Source organism: Nerophis lumbriciformis, linkage group LG23 (genome assembly GCF_033978685.3).
Source record: "Nerophis lumbriciformis linkage group LG23, RoL_Nlum_v2.1, whole genome shotgun sequence".
NCBI classification, from domain to species: domain Eukaryota; kingdom Metazoa; phylum Chordata; class Actinopteri; order Syngnathiformes; family Syngnathidae; genus Nerophis; species Nerophis lumbriciformis.
The window spans coordinates 13,954,785-13,973,909 of record NC_084570.2 but is presented as its reverse complement, the minus strand read 5'-3'; the positions used below and the strand labels follow the sequence as shown (position 1 = coordinate 13,973,909).

Below are 19,125 nucleotides of genomic sequence, written 5' to 3'. Positions count from 1 at the left end.
ACTTCCGGTTTCCAGGTGCTAATCAGGGCATTCAAACATGGCTGCCGAACAAGAATGCTGGAATGAGCATGTGTAAAGACAATTTACAAGCAATTTTATAAAGTCCTACGTGCACTTTGAGGTCAAAGCCAAACAATTTAAAAGAGTAGTAGATAGTAGTTTTTAATTTTGTTTGGTTATTGTTTAAATAGTGTGTTGATATTGTTACACTGGCAATAGCACTCACCATTACATTGAAAAATGTACAGTTAATACATGTGATTGGTATCAGTTAGGGATGCCCGATAATGGCTTTTTTGCCGATATCCGATATTGTCCAACTCTTAATTACCGATACCAATATCAACCGATACCGATATATACAGTCGTGGAATTAACACATTATTCAGCCTAATTTGGACAACCAGGTATGGTGAAGATAAGGTCCTTTTAAAAAAATAAATAAAATAAGATAAATTAATTAAAAACATTTTCTTGAATAATAAAAGAAAGTAAAACAACATAAAAACAGTTACATAGAAACTAGTAATTAATGAAAATGAGTAAAATTAACTGTTAAAGTTTAGTACTATTAGTGGACCAGCAGCACGCACAATCATGTGTGCTTACGGACTGTATCCCTTGCAGACTGTATTGATATATATTGTTATATAATGTAGGAACCAGAATATTAATAACAGAAAGAAACAACCCTTTTGTGTGAATGAGTGTAAATGGGGGAGGGAGGTTTTTTGGGTTGGTGCACTAATTGTAAGTGTATCTTGTGTTTTTTTATGTTGATTTAATAAAAAAAAATAAAAAAAAGATACCGATTATAAATTAACTTGATACCGATAATTTCCGATATTACATTTTAAAGCATTTATCATCTCTAGTATCAGCTGATCTCACTCATGGTTTATCATATCAGAATCGGCAGCGTAAAACACTGATCGTAACATCTTTATATTTTTTTAAAGGGATATAATTCATTTGTAGGCTTTGTAAGAACATAACCTAAAACATAGTATGTTATGTTTAAAAGTAGATTTTTGGGGCCATTTCCATGCAACCAGAAGGAGCTGTTTAATGAAAAAGTTTCATTAAAGTTATTGCGAAAATCGGTTTGAATCGAGAGATCATGTTCAATCAAGAATCGATTGAGTTAATTGTCACCCGAGGAATCGGAACTGGTTTGAATCGTTTGGTGCCCAAAGATTCACACCCGAACTTGCCGCACATACAGTATATGTACGTCATTTGTCGAAAGCAGGGGTGTCAAACAGGTTTTATCCGGCCCACGGGATAAGTTTTCTGAGTATAAAAATGAGCGGAAATTTTTTAATGACAAACTGCTGTTCTATATGTGTCCGCTGGATGTCGCAATAGCAATGCTTTGTATCTTAGTAGATTATGCTACATATGTAAAAAAATAAATAAATAAACCACATGATGTTAGTGCACTAGTCGAGGAAAATGAGCAAATTACATAAATTGCATCCTGCTATTTGATTTTGATATGTTTTTATCTTGATAGATTGAAAATTAACACGAATGAGTTGACTGATGAACATTATCACATCATTTATTTGGAAAGTATAAATGTAAATGTAAAAAAACCACAAAAAAAAACATGATGATTTGTACGTTTTCAGAATGTGCTTGTTTTATTTTTAAACAAAGAAAACAATCTGAAGTTGTCTTTATTTTTAAGTTACCGTGCCGCGATTTTACCAGTCCGGCCCACTTGGGAGTAGATTTGTCTCCATGTGGCCCCCGATCTAAAATGAGTTTGACACCCCTGCTCTAAAGGTTTTGCGATCTGTTTTAAAAAGATAATTACTACACCAAATAATACATTGCGAGAATCGTGGCAATATCGAGAATTTATTCCGAATCGAATCGTCACCCCAAGAATCGGATGAAATCGTGACCTTGTTGGTGTGAAGAGACTCACCTACCAGGCACAAGCAGCAGCTTCATCTGCACGTTACAGTTTCCTATGAAAGGAAAAATAAAATATGAACAAATCAGAGGTTCTACTGTACATAGTTAACATACTGACCACTCCCGCCGCTCTCTTCTTCGTCAACATGGACGTCTGCATCCCTAACGAGGAAGACATCTCTATACTTTTACATTCAATTCAAGATATGTATTTTTTTTTTTTTCTGTACAAAATGACAAAACAAAAGGACATGTCATACACAAGAGCTGTTTTGGACATTTACAGAAGTCGTTTATACACAACTTGATATGAGAACACTTTACATGAAGAGGCACAGAAAACCAACCGCACTCTAACAAAGAATCGTGATGACGAGGCAGCGTTGTGCTACTTCTGGTAAAGCGCCAACATTGTGTTACACACCGAGCATCTTTTTCAACATTATTCAACACTGGCTCTTTGTAGTTCACTCAAGTTTGACGTACGCACCATTGAAACAATTACACACAAAATCTGGGATTTTTTTTTTTCTTCTTCTTCGATTCACCCTCCAAACAAGAATACTTGTCATTTGTTTTAGCACGACTGTCAAGTAACAAAAGAAAAAAATAAGAATCAGCGCTAACATTGGATAGGTCCAACCTACATGAAGTACTACACTAGGAGTATCAGTGAAGTGATAAACAATGGCCGTGATCATCTTCCAAAGAGAGACAGGGGTGTGCATAGATGTTACGGACGTCTTCTAGGGATGTAACATTAAAACTTCATATCACGGTTATCATTATCACTGGATGTGCTCAAAAAGTACTTATATAAATCTTTCACCAGGTTTATTTTTAAGATGTCTTATATTCAAGTTAGCATTTAAGCTAGATAGCATTTTGCGCGCTAACTGCCTCGCCAGGAAATGGGCAGGATCGCAGAAATTTTGTCGCAAATAGACGTAGATAGATTTTGTATCGTGATAAAGCAGGTTGTTGGCACAATCGAGCTCAGTGGTGTCCAAAGTGCTAATATTTTTAACAGACCGCGGCAACATTGTTAGCATTCTAATATTAGCATGCTGGCGTTTTTGCTCATTTTGCAGGTACAGATCTCAGCTACAAACATTTTGCTACTTGAGGAATGATACCTGTTAGCATGCTAACATTAGTATGCTTGTTTTTATTCAAGCTAATTTTGTAGGAATAGACCTCAGTTCTAGTTTGGTACTTGATGCATGCTAACATAAGCAGGCTAGCATTTAAAAAAAAAAAGTTCCTTCAGATACACACTTCTGTAATATATTTTGATACTTGGACGCATGTAACAGTTAGCATTTTAGCATGCTAACATTAGTATGCTTGGTTTTATTTAAGCTAATTTTCCATTCTAGTTTGGTACTTGGTGCATGCTAACGTAAGCAGGCTAGCATTTTAAACCTTTTTTTCCCCCCAGATACACGCCTCTGTAATATATGTTGATACTTGACGGATGTAACAGTTAGCCTGCTAACAATAGCATGCTAGATTTCTTTTAAGCTAATTTAGCAGGTATACAGTAGACTTTAGTGTCATATATAGTGGTATTTCACTAATGTTAACTGTAAACATGCTATTTTTTAGCATGTTAGCATAATACTGTTAGCATGCAAGCTTTTTTAGCACATAGTTTTTGTTACATGACGCTATCTGGCCTTCGCGCTTACTGTTAGTGTTTCCATTCGGCTTCGACTCTTCAGCATTCACAAGAAATTCCTACCAAAATTGCATTTTCAAGTTTTTTGGAAAAATATACATACATTTTACTGTTTTGAAGGTGAAACCTAGCAAAATGCATCCTTTAATTTGTCCGTCTGTGGCCCTCAGTGGGGAAAATGTTTGGCCACCCCTGAAAGGAGAAATAACTGAAAACATGTTTTATATTCTAGTTTCTTCAAAATAGCCATCCTTTGCTCTGATTACTGCTTTGCACAGTCTTGGCATTCTCTCGATGAGCTTCAAGCGCACCTGTGAAGTGAAAACCATTTCAGGGGATGACCTCTTGAAGCTCATCGAGAGAATGCCAAGAGTGTGCAAAGCAGTAATCAGAGCAAAAGGTGGCTATTTTGAATAAAATAGTATATAAAACATGTTTTCAGTTATTTCACCTTTTTTTTTGTTAAGTACATAACTCCACATGTGTTCATTCATAGTTTTGATGCCTTCAGTGACAATCTACAATGAAAATAAAGAAACCGCATTGAATGAGAAGGTGTGTCCAAACTTTTGGCCTGTACTGTATATATTTCACCACAAAGCCCAACACCACTGGCCATCAATTACAATTTGAAAGACTAATGCTTACTATCGGGAAGTCTATCATCGTACCGATAATCGTTACACCCCCACGTCGTCCCCATGCCTCACTAAGGAAGATCGTTCTTATTTTAAATGTTCTCTTTGCGATGTTCCGTACCTCCAGGATCACAGTCGGCGCTCGAACACAAACCAAAAACTATGAGCCGACAAGATGCAGTACACGTGTTCTTCATAGTCCTTTTTGTGCAAATTCCGATGTAAACAAAGACGATCGTCGGTTGGGGGGGTTGGCGGGGAGGGTCTAGCGGCGTCGACAGACTGTGGTCCCTTTCAACAAAATGGTGGAATAAATAAGAGGTTGGGAGAACGAAACTGCCAAGTTTCCTGTGCTTTTTTTGTTGTTTGTTGCGTTTGGAGTCCAGCGACTTGTGCCCACTGTGGCAGCTTCCTATGTGCTTGAAAGTTCGGCTGGTTCGGACACACTTCCACCCGCTTCAGGTCATGCGTGCTATTGCCTTGTCGGTGTTAGCAGTCGTCCATCACTTAGAAAAGAAAAGTACAAAATATAGAACACGCCCCTCCTAGCCTTCAACTATGTAAGACAGAACTGTATCACTTAACATGTTTTTTTTTTGTATCATTTATATCATTGCAGATAGATATGTATATATGTACACATTAAGGCCTGCAAGACCGTTGAAAGATAAAAAGGGCCAGGGGTGGACCCTTCGTGAAGTGGCGCGGTTGTTTCTTGTCTTTTTAGCGCCACACTTCATCGACACAAACACAGGATTCTGATCATACGACATTCCAGGTGGTGGCACCTTTGCGTTCAGGAGGTTTTAGTACACCCAGGACACCGGCACCCACTGAGGGGTGTTGCACGCCAGCTCCACGGACTCCTCCAGCAGGCGCAATGTGTCGTCTATCTCGTTGTTGATGATGGTCTGGTCAAAGTAGTGCGCGTACGTCAGCTGCAGCATCTCCGACTCTTGCTGGAGTCGCTGCAGGGAGTCGTCCTGGCGAAACACACACACACCCGACACGTTAACAAATGGCGGTAGGTGCAGCGGGTAAGGTCCTATTTTTGCCTCATTCCTGTGAGAACCCTGAAGCATTAACAAATGGGACTATCCAGGACGAGCTGCAGTGTGCTCAGCATCTGTGAGCAGATAATACTGTATCAATTCTTTCTCTTTCGGACTTATCAAGTCGGTAGTGCAGTCCTTACTCACGGTTTAAAGGGGACCTATTATGCAAAACTAGGGATGTCCCGATCCAGGTTTTTGCACTTCCGATCCGATCCGATATTGTTTTTGCACTTCCGATCCGATACCGATACCGACCGATACGGGCCTATCCGAGCATGTATTAAAGTTTAAAGTTATTTAGCCTACTTAGTTGTCAGAATCATGTTGAAAAGGGTTTTAGTACTCTTGATAACAACTAGCCATCTGAATTAGGGGAGTTTGAATAATACACAATGGTTGGTAACAAGAAACTGACCTGTTTATTCAAGGATAAACACAAAATAGACAAAATTATACATGACAAACAGAAATGGCATCATTGAACTAGGGCTGGGCGATATGGCCTTTTTTTAATATTGCGATATTTTAAGGCCATATTGCAATACACGATATATATCTCGATATTTTGCCTTAGCCTCGAATGAACACTTGATGCATATAATCACAGCAGTATGATGATTGTATGTGTTTTGATTGATTGAGACTTTTATTAGTAGGTTGCACAGTGAAGTACATATTCCGTACAATTGACCACTAAATGGTAACACCCGAATAAGTTTTTCAACTTGTTTAAGTCGGGGTCCACTTAAATTGATTCATGATACAGATATATACTATCAGATATATACTATCATCATAATACAGTCATCACACAAGATAATCACATTGAATTATTTACATTATTTATGATCCGGGGTGTGGAGGGGGGCGCCGGATGTAAGTGTCAAAAAGACAGCCAAAAGAGTTTGATATGAGAATAAATCTAAAGTTAAAATATAGGGTAGAAATGCACCCATTTGCAGGAAATGTAGTCTTGATTTTCAAAATTTTCTTCCAAGGCTTGCATGTCTACGTTAAAACATTCTTCTTCATACTGCATTAATATATGCTACTTTTACATTTTCTTGCAGAGAAGGAAATCACAACTAATTTTTTCATACGGTGTTGATGTGGAAATTTTTGTCTCGGCATTTTGATGGTGTGGACGTGTGGCACCGAATGGAGATAAGCGTCTCGACAGACCTTACAATATTTGAACAATGATGACGAAAACTGTTTTCTCTGTCGTGTCCGTGTGTCGAAAATTGCTATGCGCTTATTTTTTTATTTTATTTTGTGCGTGGCATATAATTGCTATGCGCAGAGGACGCTTGAGCAGTGCACAATTGCACAGTCGCGCACCTTAGCGGGAACGTTGGTCACACGGCTGCGCGAGCATCACAGCTAACGTTAGCCATGCTGCTACCTCTCTGCTGGGAGAGGACGTATACGTATGTGACGTGACAGTATGTGACGTGTGTAAGAAGGTGCGCTTGCTGTCTGTGAGAGGGACACACAGAAAAGAGTGAGAAGAGCCTGTCGTGTAATGCCAGCAGCTAAAAGCAACTGCGTGAGAATCCACAGACCTGTGGATGTGTTGAAGGTGTGCTGGAAAATGCGGAACGGAAATTAGGGAGCAGCAGAAAAGTGGAATGTATTATTTAAATCGGTGCGTTGGAAAACACGGACCGGAGTTTTTTTTTAAAAACTGGATCTGGATCGGCATATTTCCCATGCCTTGCCGATACGCATTTTTTGGCAAATATCGGCGGCCGATCCGATCCAAATATCGGATCGGGACATCCCTATGCAAAACCACATTTTATAACCCAGGGCTGCCTATTATGTCGATCGCGAGCTACCAGTCGATCGTCAGCCAGGCATAAAATTAAAAAAAAGACCTAAAAATTGGTGATCATCAATCTTCACTAAGACGTCAATTTCGTCACTTGATTGGCATTCATGGCACCCGAGGGTCTTGTGAGATGACGCTGGCTGCTGAGAGCTCATTATTAAGAAAAAATTACCGACAGGAAGGCGAGAAACACTTTTTATTTCAACAGACTCTCGCGCCGTACCTGCTGTCAAAACTCTAAAGACCGTCTGCACAGTTTCTGTCTTCAGAATAAAAGCCCTGCTTCATCCTGCCTGCGCTAACAAAATAAGAGTCTCAGAAAGCCGGCGTGCACAGGCTAGGAAGCTACGGAATTTGCCACCGATCTATTTCTTGTAAAGTGTGTAAAAACGAGTACGGAAGCTGGACAAATAAGATGCCAAAAACCAAACACTTTCATGTGGTATGGACAGAAAGGAGGAGTTTTTTTTCTCCTCCATTTGAAAATGCGGAGGTTATCAGCACTACTGTCTGATTTCAATCAATGCAAGTCATCAGAATCAGGTAATACACCTATAACTTGTAAACAAAAACATCTATTTCATAAATAGATGCATATAAATTATATATATGAATGAGGTAGATCACTTCGGCTTGGTCAATTGAAAAGTAGCTCGACTGTAGAAAAAGTGTATGCACCCCTGTTCTAACCTATTGGTACTGGCTTACTGGTGTGTTTGAGATCTGCATAAATTTGAAATCAAACCGTGTGGAGATATTTATAAAACAGTCTTGCCTTCCTTCACACTTCCTCCAGACGAGCCGTTTGGAATTTGTCAGTCCTGTGACGTTATTCCGACCCGTGACATCTGCTAATATCTCTATATATGGTGAAGGCTAACCCAAAGATCTTTGTGTGAATCCGCCATTTTATTCATCGTTCGAGCATTTGTAGTCCAAACGAGGTACGAGACGAAGGCCAAAAATGGCCTGTTACTGGTTGCTTTAAAAAGCTCAAGTCACTACACAAACTTTCAGCCTCATCTTAAGTCAAAAAGTGCCTAATTTTCAACTTTTGATATTCACAAAAAGACAAAAAGAAATGTGTGAATGATAAGTTAGCAATGTTTGGTCAATTTGCTGTGTAGCTAGGTTAACCTTCTAATGTGCGGCAAAATGAAAAATAATATCATTATGTGTACTTAACTGAAAACCTGTTTTATATTCTAGTTTCTTCAAAATAGCCACCCTTTGCTCTGATTACTGCTTTGCACACTTTTGGCATTCTCTCGATGAGCTTCAAGCACACCTGTGAAGTGAAAACCATTTCAGGTGACAACCTCTTGAAGTCGATGGAGAGAATGTCAAGAGTGTGCAAAGCAGTAATCAGAGCAAAGGGTGGCTATTTTGAAGGAACTAGAATATAAAACATGTTGAATGTGTGAATGATAAGTTAGCAATGTTAGCTCGATTTGTTGTGTAGCTAGGTTAACCTTCTAATGTGCGGCAAAATGAATAATAATATCCCTAAAAACTACTTTTAATTGGATCAGTGCTTACTGTGTTTGGTAACAGACCAGATACTAATATAATCTGTTGTTACATTCGCAATGTCGCTTGAAGTGTGGTTTACTGCAGCCGACTTGAGCCTTTATTGTTTACAAGTGTTCAAAACAGCAGCAGTGAAAGTATTAACATGATATAGAATATAAAAGCATTTTACTGTCAATATACACATGCATATGTCCAAGATTTGACATTGGAGAGATACAGACTCCGTAGAAGTGTAAACTTAGTGTAAAGTTACAGACCTGCAGCATGGCTGGCTTTTGCTTCGATCCTTTCTCTCGTTTGCCCGCATATAGTCTCTTTATCGCGCCGACAATAAAACATGGTGAACCTGATAATCTCGCTTTATCTGGAATGTTATGTTGTGATTAAAGTCATTTAAAACAAATGATTGGTGCCAGTTATCGTTGTCTAAAGTGCATAATAAAAGCAAGAAAGCTAAAAAAAACGACAAAATAATTTCTACCCGGCGGGGGCGAATGCACACAGAGCGTGAAGGGGCTAATTAGCATATAACAACTCCGCCTCTCAAAGGGAGAAAAAATATGGCTTAAGACAAAATCTATGCACATTTTTCACCAGAGAACCAACATTACATGTTATGTAGACAAAATGAAGTGTTTAAAATGTAGGAAAAAAATCGTAATATGACCCCTTTAAGTGAGGGATGAGGCAAAAATGAACCCTGTTCCACTGTAGTAGAGACGTGCTAGTCCGTCTGTGTGTAGACGGAGGAGATTGATTTTCAGGTGACTAAACAAGGACTAAAAGAGGGCTCTTAGGATTTCACGTAACACAACATCAACAACACGCGCTTATTACTTACAGGCAGTTTCCGACACCACTTGGGAACCTCCAGTGCAAATGAAAAAAGGCATGCCAAAGAAAAGACAAACATGCTTAAAGAATGAGGTGCAGGTGATAAATACCTTGAGGAAAGGGGAAACATGGAGCATTTATAAACACAGACACTGTATGAAAGGAGTTAGTGAGCACACAAAGGGTGTTTCCCATGAGTTAATTACAAATTTAAACAATGGCAAAAAAAATATATTATATTATTATAATATATATATATATATATATATATATATATATATATATATATATATATATATATATATATATATATATATATATATGTATATATATATATATATATATATATATACACATATATATATATATATATATATATATATACATACACATATATACAGGTAAAAGCCAGTAAATTAGAATATTTTGAAAAACTTTATTTATTTCAGTAATTGCATTCAAAAGGTGTAACTTGTACATTATATTTATTCATTGCACACAGACTGATGCATTCAAATGTTTATTTCATTTAATTTTGATGATTTGAAGTGGCAACAAATGAAAATCCAAAATTCCGTGTGTCACAAAATTAGAATATTACTTAAGGCTAATACAAAAAAGGGATTTTTAGAAATGTTGGCCAACTGAAAAGTATGAAAATGAAAAATATGAGCATGTACAATACGGTACTCAATACTTGGTTGGAGCTCCTTTTGCCTCAATTACTGCGTTAATGCGGCGTGGCATGGAGTCGATGAGTTTCTGGCACTGCTCAGGTGTTATGAGAGCCCAGGTTGCTCTGATAGTGGCCTTCAACTCTTCTGCGTTTTTGGGTCTGGCATTCTGCATCTTCCTTTTCACAATACCCCACAGATTTTCTATGGGGCTAAGGTCAGGGGAGTTGGCGGGCCAATTTAGAACAGAAATACCATGGTCCGTAAACCAGGCACGGGTAGATTTTGCGCTGTGTGCAGGCGCCAAGTCCTGTTGGAACTTGAAATCTCCATCTCCATAGAGCAGGTCAGCAGCAGGAAGCATGAAGTGCTCTAAAACTTGCTGGTAGACGGCTGCGTTGACCCTGGATCTCAGGAAACAGAGTGGACCGACACCAGCAGATGACATGGCACCCCAAACCATCACTGATGGTGGAAACTTTACACTAGACTTCAGGCAACGTGGATCCTGTGCCTCTCCTGTCTTCCTCCAGACTCTGGGACCTCGATTTCCAAAGGAAATGCAAAATTTGCATGGTTGGGTGATGGTTTGGGGTGCCATGTCATCTGCTGGTGTCGGTCCACTCTGTTTCCTGAGATCCAGGGTCAACGCAGCCGTCTACCAGCAAGTTTTAGAGCACTTCATGCTTCCTGCTGCTGACCTGCTCTATGGAGATGGAGATTTCAAGTTCCAACAGGACTTGGCGCCTGCACACAGCGCAAAATCTACCCGTGCCTGGTTTACGGACCATGGTATTTCTGTTCTAAATTGGCCCGCCAACTCCCCTGACCTTAGCCCCATAGAAAATCTGTGGGGTATTGTGAAAAGGAAGATGCAGAATGCCAGACCCAAAAACGCAGAAGAGTTGAAGGCCACTATCAGAGCAACCTGGGCTCTCATAACACCTGAGCAGTGCCAGAAACTCATCGACTCCATGCCACGCCGCATTAACGCAGTAATTGAGGCAAAAGGAGCTCCAACCAAGTATTGAGTATTGTACATGCTCATATTTTTCATTTTCATACTTTTCAGTTGGCCAACATTTCTAAAAATCCCTTTTTTGTATTAGCCTTAAGTAATATTCTAATTTTGTGACACACGGAATTTTGGATTTTCATTTGTTGCCACTTCAAATCATCAAAATTAAATGAAATAAACATTTGAATGCATCAGTCTGTGTGCAATGAATAAATATAATGTACAAGTTACACCTTTTGAATGCAATTACTGAAATAAATCAAGTTTTTCAAAATATTCTAATTTACTGGCTTTTACCTGTATATATATATATATTATAATCGTCAATTGTATGTTAGCATTAAGCTGGCGGCACAAGTGCCAAACATTATCCTTTAAGGTTGTGTTGCTTTTTTTCCCTGTATCGTCAATTTAACAATATTCCTACATGTACCGGTATGTCTGTAATAATGTAATTTCCTTTGTGTGCTTAGTTTCACATTAACTTTATTGTGATGACTATTAATAAACAACTCAAGTTGAATGTTTGTAGTAATTAAATCAATATTAAATATGGAAAATGAGCAAAACAATACAAGGTAACAAGATTGTTTGTTAATTGATTGTCAATAACACAAAGGTTTGTCTTTAAATATATGTGTTTTTTTAACCTTTTAAAAAAATATACATGTGTCATAGCCAATTATGCAAATTCCACGTCATCTTGATATGGCCGATTGCCACTCTGCGGGAAACACGGCACACACAAACACCAAGTAGAGTGCAGAAGTAAAAGACAGGCGAAAAATACCTCCTGTACCTCTGTCATGCCCGGCGTGAGAGTGGGAGCTGCGATGAATACGACAAAGGGAGCAAACTCAGCTGTCCTGAGGATCTTTAGTGCCTGGAACGGGGGAAAAGAGACGGATAGTAAAAGTTTTAATATCACATTGAGCTAATTTTTGTGCTACCTTTGATTTTATTGCTCCTAAATTGTTTATATTTACTGAGGCCTGTGCAACGAGTGAGACATTTTATTACTGGCTTCATGTTACAATGCAATGTCAGCTGATTTACTTTTATGTAACGCACTTACAAAACACTAAAACATTGTTGGTATGGCTGGGCTGTATCATAACTGTATCATATTAGTGTTTATATCGGTCGATATTTTTATCAACTATCGAAAATAAGGTTTAGGAGAAATACATATTAAATGTAAACATTGTAAAATGTAACTTTCCTCTGATTATAATCCCTGAGCTATCAAAGGCAGAAAGGAACGGAAATGTCAACAAAACCATAGAAAGCACTTAAACGATGTAAACCAAATTCTAAAATCACATTGTGGACACTTGTGATTTAGGGCTATATAAATAAACATTGATTGATTGATTGATTGACATTGAACACTTAACAATAACCCCCTAAAATTATGGTGCAAAAATTAGGAATATGTAAGAAATGCTTAATAAAGTGTAACAAAATAGTGCATAGTGTGAAAATGTAAACATAGAGAAACCTGAGAAGAACTATTTCTGCAGGTTTAGTGCCAGGAAGTTGCAGCTGTGCTCTAAAGGGTGAGCTAAGATAAAGTGATGCGGTGTTAACGTTATTGGTGGGGACGACCGTTTTGCATAATTTACAGTCCACATTGGTCTGACTAGGGTCTGTTTAAAAAAAAAAAAAATGTTTCCTGTTTTTTATTTTTTTATTCTTCGCTCTCTGCAACACTCATTTTTAGTTTCTCTTCTCACTCCAATATAGTCTACCGCGGGTCAACAAGATGGCACAACCAAACGTGATAGTTGATACTGTTACTGATTGGCTGTTAGCGTGTCACTCCCAGTGCATGCTCAATTACCAGACAGCGAGTGCCTTTGTTTATGCAACCAACCTTGCTTTGCAACATCCGGTTTCTTCCAACGCAGAATTTAAAAAAATTCTCGTCACTGTTTATCGAACGCATTTTTTTATTGCTATCAATTACGTGTCTATCGCGATATATATTAATATTGTTTTATCACCCACCCCTAATTTTTTGGACATGCTGAACTATAAAATCAATCTAAAAATGTATACAAAAAGTCTTTATGCAGGACAAATATAGTACCAGTCAAAAAAGGTGTGTTCGCATTAGATTATGGTCCTCGCTTGCATTTTTTTAATATAAAAATCAAAAAGCAGTCAAAATTTTGACCACTGTAAAGTATCAAGTCTCTTGACAATATTATTAAGATAATTAACATAAATTCTGGACTATAAGCTACTGCTTTTTTCCTACGCTTTGAACCCTGCGGCTTATAAAACGGTGCATATAATTTATGGATTTTTCTTTACTGATGGCAAAAATGCAAGCAAAGACACTGAAAAGGTGTGTTATTGTTTGTGCTATGACGCCATCTTTTGGAAGAGTTCGCTCACTGCAGGCACTGCAGTGCCCTTATGTTTTAGAGCTTTCAACCGGAAGTACAAGTGCCATTCCGTCTTCTGGTTGTTCATAGCATTCGACTCCTATGGATTATGCATTCATCACTCCAAGCAACGTTTGTAAGTTTTACAATATAACTAAAACAATTCTTACATGCTAAACCATCCAATGTGTGATGTCAGTAGAAGTGTTTTCATGCATATTTGTAAGTGCTGTCATAATGTAATCAAGCTAGCGTCCTCAGCATTAGCTATAAAACACATTTACGAGTGTCTCGGTTAGTATTATTAACTTTCAACTGCATTCTCTTTGTATTGTTCAAGTTTCACAAATTCCTCAGTAAATTCACCAAGACGTCTCTGTGGAGTTATTGAGTCTGTTTAGCTGATAGGAGAGCTAGCTTCCGCCGCTAGTGGGTCCATGACGATGACTTCTGTTTTGTTTAATTTAGCAGTTTTACTGCCTTGTTACAGACACCGTTTGCAAACAATTAAGGTATGTAAATAAACATTTGCAGAAAATTTCTGTGTAAATAACTAATTTCACGACGTATATATCTGCGGCTTATAGTCCAGTGCGGCTAATATATAGAAAAATATTCTGTTCTTCTGAAAATTAGTGAGTCCGGCTTATATATCGGTGTGCTCTATAGTCCGGAAAATACGGTAATTGCTAGTCCAAGCTAATCAGAGGTTGAGCCGCCTCCTGGGTGGCGCCTATGTTCACAAAGTATGGTGCACTTTACCTGTGGCTCAACATCTAAAATGGAGATCATGCCCTGGGTGTGGATCTGCCTGATAGTCTCCAGCCTGGTTCCGTACATGGCATCCTCGTGGCTGCCGTACTCTAGGTAGTCGTTGTTGCTGATGTCCTGCATCATCTGGTCGTGAGACACAAAGTAGTAGTTCTTTCCGTTTTCCTCATCCTTCTTCGGAGGCCGAGTCGTGTCTGAAGGGGACATGACGGAAACAGGTCATCTCCAAGTTTTATGGTCGGGAAGGAGAACATTATTTTGGGATGGTAACGGGGTTTCTTACGAGGGATGGGGTAGGCGAAACGGTCAGGGTGTTTAGTGATCAGCGTGTTCTTGATATGCCTCCTGCCAACTCCGTGTGCACCTGAATTACAGAGAGAGGCGTCATAATCCCCATTAATGCTGTATAGAGACTTGACTTACCGAGCAAAACCAGCGTTTTCCTTTTGAACGAGGGCAGCCTCACCACCTCTTCGTATGTGACCAGATCTAGTTGGTCAAACACTGTCAGAGAAAAAGAGAACCACTTGAAAAGGTCCCACAAATAAGTCAGGATAATGCAAATCATCAGAAATAATATTCAACTGCTGTGGAAGTCTGTAAAATTTACTTATTGATTCTAATCCTGACAAAGAAGACAGATAAAAGTTAAGCAATACACTACTATTTGTCATAGTACTGATCACAGAAACAACTATGTGCATTCAAAGGCTAAGCAGTCATTAGGGAGAGAACAGGTAAAAAAAAAAAAAAAATTGCAGAGAGAAGAGAAAGAAAACACAGAAGCCAGCCGTCTGGAGTTACTTACATGCAGCCAAGTCATTGGGTATGAGACAGCATGAAACATGGGCAGAGGGCGGGAGGGCAAGGGTTAATAAAACAGTCAAATAAAAAGGACATACAGTAAAAATGTTGCACCCAAAGTGGGGAGTAAGTCCATTAGTTAGTCAAGGTAACATTGATGGAGCTGAGGGTCTCAGAGGGAAGAAGCAACATGCCACACTGGACTTGACAGGACACGTTTTAAAGTACAGTCAAACTTGCGTTAGCGGCTGCTTGAAATGTACCTTGCAAAAAAAAGTAGTGTGACAAACCTGGTCTGTCGCAACTACCTGTGTAACCTATTTTGCATCCCTTTTTTTTTTACATATACCGGTACCTCAAATAGCAGCCCCTTCGGGATGTAACGATAAATGCTACTAATGATAACCGCGGTAAAACTCCCAACGGTCAGTATTACCGTTATTAAAAAAAAGTATCAGAACACCGTCATTGATTCAGGAAGTATGGGGTAGTTTCCTAAAATATGTAACCTGATTGAAAAGTAATTAAAAGGTAGATAATTGATGAGCCTTTTGTCTGCTTTTGTGTATTGCTGCACAGACATTCAGGAGTGCAGTTGTATGTGGCTTCATGTCAATATTTGCATGTCCTTATTTGACTGATGCTTGTTTTTTTTCCAAGTTTATTATATTTATTTTATTTTTATTTGAGATGTGTGTAATTGTATTTCTGGACTGTATATGTCAAAAATTCAATAAACAAATGTGACCAACAACCTGACTTTGATAAACTAATGAATCGTCTAGCGATAGCTAGCTTAAAGGGGAACTGCACTTTTTGGGGAATTTTGCCTATCATTCACAATCCTTATGAGAGACAAGAACTAAAATCATATGTCTTGTTTAATGCATTCTAACTCTTAAATAAATCTTAATAAAAGTCAGCTAACAATGGAGTCAAAGCAAGCTCCTCGATTGTGCCCAAAAAACTCACTAAAAAAACATCCAAAAACCACCAACAATACTCCATTTACATTTCGTGACCTGAATATTAAAAAAGTATTAGCGACATTGTTACCATAAGCGCTAATGTTAAGGACCTATTTTTATTGATCACAGAGAGGGAACTACCTTACGCTGCTATACTGACATCATCAGCCAGTGAGATGATGTATCGTCTTTGAGCTTGTAAAAAGTTAATTCTAGATTATAAATCATGGCTCTCACCTGGGTTGTGGCCATAAAGTGGGGAAACTAAAAAGACAATAATTTTGCACCCACCTTTTTTTAACCCTTTGCAAGGACTATGAATAATCTTTCATCTTAACAGGAAGATATGATCATCCTAGCAGTTGGTATTCCAGTAAGAGCAGACATTGTACAGTAAGTGATTGTTTTATTATGTTTCTTGTCCCTCACAAAGTCAGCCATGTATTGTTGGTGAAGGAAAAAGCGAACGTTGTGATGTGCCTATGATATTATTCCGCCGCCGTACACTTAAATGACCAAAATGCGTAAATATTACATGTTACTATGAATGTGCCTGTTACTACATTACATACAGTATATACTTACAGCATGTATATACATCCTTAGGCGGAATAAAGTGACTCCTGCTGGCTCTATTGTTCGCAGACTTTTATTTACATTAAAATGCATAAAAAAAACATGTGTGGTTGTCTCACATCGGGATTTCAAATGCTAAAAAGAAAACAAGAGACATTAACGTCTTTCCCCATTATGAAACACATTACTGTCTGAGCAACTAAGCTATTCAATTGTGCACATCGAATCTCCAAGCTGCACTTTCTTAGAACAGAGTGATAGATCTAGAGTATATCAGAGGAATACGACAGAAAACAAAGGTGTCTACAACAGGAAGTCATAAATTATTGACTTATTGAAGGTTGAAATTACCCAACCAATATTCCACTCTGCAACTTGTTTTTTTAAATATTGCATAAATTATTGACCTATTCTAGGTTGACATTACCCAACCAATATTCCACTCTGCAACTTATTTCTTTAAATATTGCATAGTTGGCATTTTTTAATTGTTAAAAAAACTTTGTTATTTTTGACAAAAAGGCCATAAAACATTTTATAGCAATAAATAGATTTTAAGTTGAAAGATTTCAAGTTTTGAGAGAGAAAAACATTGCTGAAAAGTAGGCAATATTAAGGTTGCACAAGGGGGTAAAAAACAGCTACTAATACTCAAAAGTTACCGCATTCATCAGTTACCGGTAGTCAGTATTTGCGTACTTTTTTTCACTGAATTCTTACTCTTACTGAAATAATAATTACTTCAGTCACATTACACAAAAGTAACGCTACTCTTATTTGAGAACAATATTTTTGCTACTATACCCAACAAATTATTGTGGTAAAATGCAGCACATCCACACACGACCTGCTTAAATTACATTTGTATTTTTCTGGATTTCTGTGCTTTTTAACATAAGTAATTATTAACCTAATATTCAAAACAAAGTGCATTCAGAAAACCAACCAGATTTATTTTGTTTATGTGTCATACTTCCTGTCTCGCTCTATCTACCCCCTTGACTCTGCAGCTGGGACGCAGCCACAACTCAAACGCACTCAGTGGAATTTAGTTAGAGTTGTTATAGAATTGTTTACTCTTTTTATGATGAACTTTCTATGACGTCAATCGATTTGTATTTTCTTCCTTTATGTTCAACATTTGAGTTGGTCATGGCCGTTTGCCTTGAGTGGTCACTACAGACATGTTTGGCTGCATAAGAGAACAATCTTATTTAGCTGCGCTATGGCAAAAAACTTGTTTTAATTGTCCCAAATGAGATCGAGGACAACAAAGTGTACCTTCCAATGCTGCTGTTTGTATGAAAAACTGTGCAATGTGACATGAAAACACGTGGCTTACCTGCGTTGTGCTTGGCCAGGTACTTGTCTTTATACTGTTTCTTCTTCTTGCCAAACCACGTGCAACTGGCCTGCTGTTCCTGTTTGGTCTTCTCCATTGCTATACATGCCACACGCCTGCAAACACCACAGGAAATGGAAGGTGAGATACGTGCTAGAGTTCAAACTATATGTTTTTTTCAGGGCCGATAGCAACGGTTAGTAGTCAAGGAGGCTGATAACTGATATTTAAAGCCGATATTCATCTGCAGTAAAAGTTACCTAAATATGAATAGTATACGTCCGTCAACAGATGGACAAGGCGTCGTTTTTTTTTTTACATTTTCTATAGGAAACGGCACACCAGTAGCGACATAACGTTGTATGCGGCGCTAATGTCGTGGTTGATTTAGCACCAAACAACATCAGGGGATTCCACAAACACCTTTATTGCGTGTGTCTAATGTTACGGGTCAAGGAGCGTCAGCATTTGCATTTCAAAATATGGTAAATCGCCTGGTAAAATTTTTTAAATTATAGTATTTCACAATATATACTTTTTTATACAATTTTATGGATTTAAAACATTGTAATGTTTCCCTGTAAATAACCCTGAAATGTTGTGAACATTAAAATAAAAACAATTCTAGGCTCTTTCATGTAGGTTTTAGATTTTTCAAACTGGCTAACATAATTTCTTCCTGGACGTTACAGAAAGTATGAGAATCTGTGAGCTGCTGCTTGCTCTTCTTTACTTATATAATTAGTCTCCCATTTGTCAATTTACACATACCGTATTTTTATAGTATAGTATAAGGCAATCCGGAGTATAAGTCGCACCGGCCGAAAATGCATAACAAAAAAGGAAATAAACATATATAAGTCACATTTTTTGGGGAAATGTATTTGATAAAACCCAACACCAAGAATAGACATTTGAAAGGCAATTTAAAATAAATAAAGAATAGTGAACAACAGGCTGAATAAGTGTACGTTATATGACACAATAACCAACTGAGAACGTGCCTGGTATGTTAACGTAACATATTATGGTAAGAGTCATTCAAATAACTATAACATATAGAACATGCTATACGTTT

At 38.0% G+C, this 19,125-nt stretch overlaps 1 protein-coding gene across 16 annotated transcripts in view; it reads right to left on the bottom strand.

Annotated features, from left to right (window-relative positions):
- Positions 1–4,366: 4,366 nt before the first annotated feature.
- The window catches only part of LOC133622371 (peripheral plasma membrane protein CASK-like), a 111,892-nt gene continuing 97,133 nt past the window's right edge, over positions 4,367–19,125 (bottom strand). For 5 of the 16 annotated variants that reach the window (XM_061985025.1, XM_061985031.1, XM_061985022.1 and 2 more), the window contains 7 exons: positions 18,048–18,163; positions 14,781–14,861; positions 14,641–14,721; positions 14,349–14,551; positions 11,984–12,076; positions 9,509–9,535; positions 4,367–5,228 (listed from right to left, as the gene is read on the bottom strand). In XM_061985025.1, coding sequence (XP_061841009.1) covers positions 5,052–5,228; positions 9,509–9,535; positions 11,984–12,076; positions 14,349–14,551; positions 14,641–14,721; positions 14,781–14,861; positions 18,048–18,163 — 778 coding nt within the window. In that variant the 3' untranslated portion in view covers positions 4,367–5,051. The remainder of the gene's footprint in view (positions 5,229–9,508; positions 9,536–11,983; positions 12,077–14,348; positions 14,552–14,640; positions 14,722–14,780; positions 14,862–18,047; positions 18,164–19,125) is intronic. The other 11 variants (XM_061985029.1, XM_061985033.1, XM_061985030.1 and 8 more) reach the window with 4 other exon arrangements.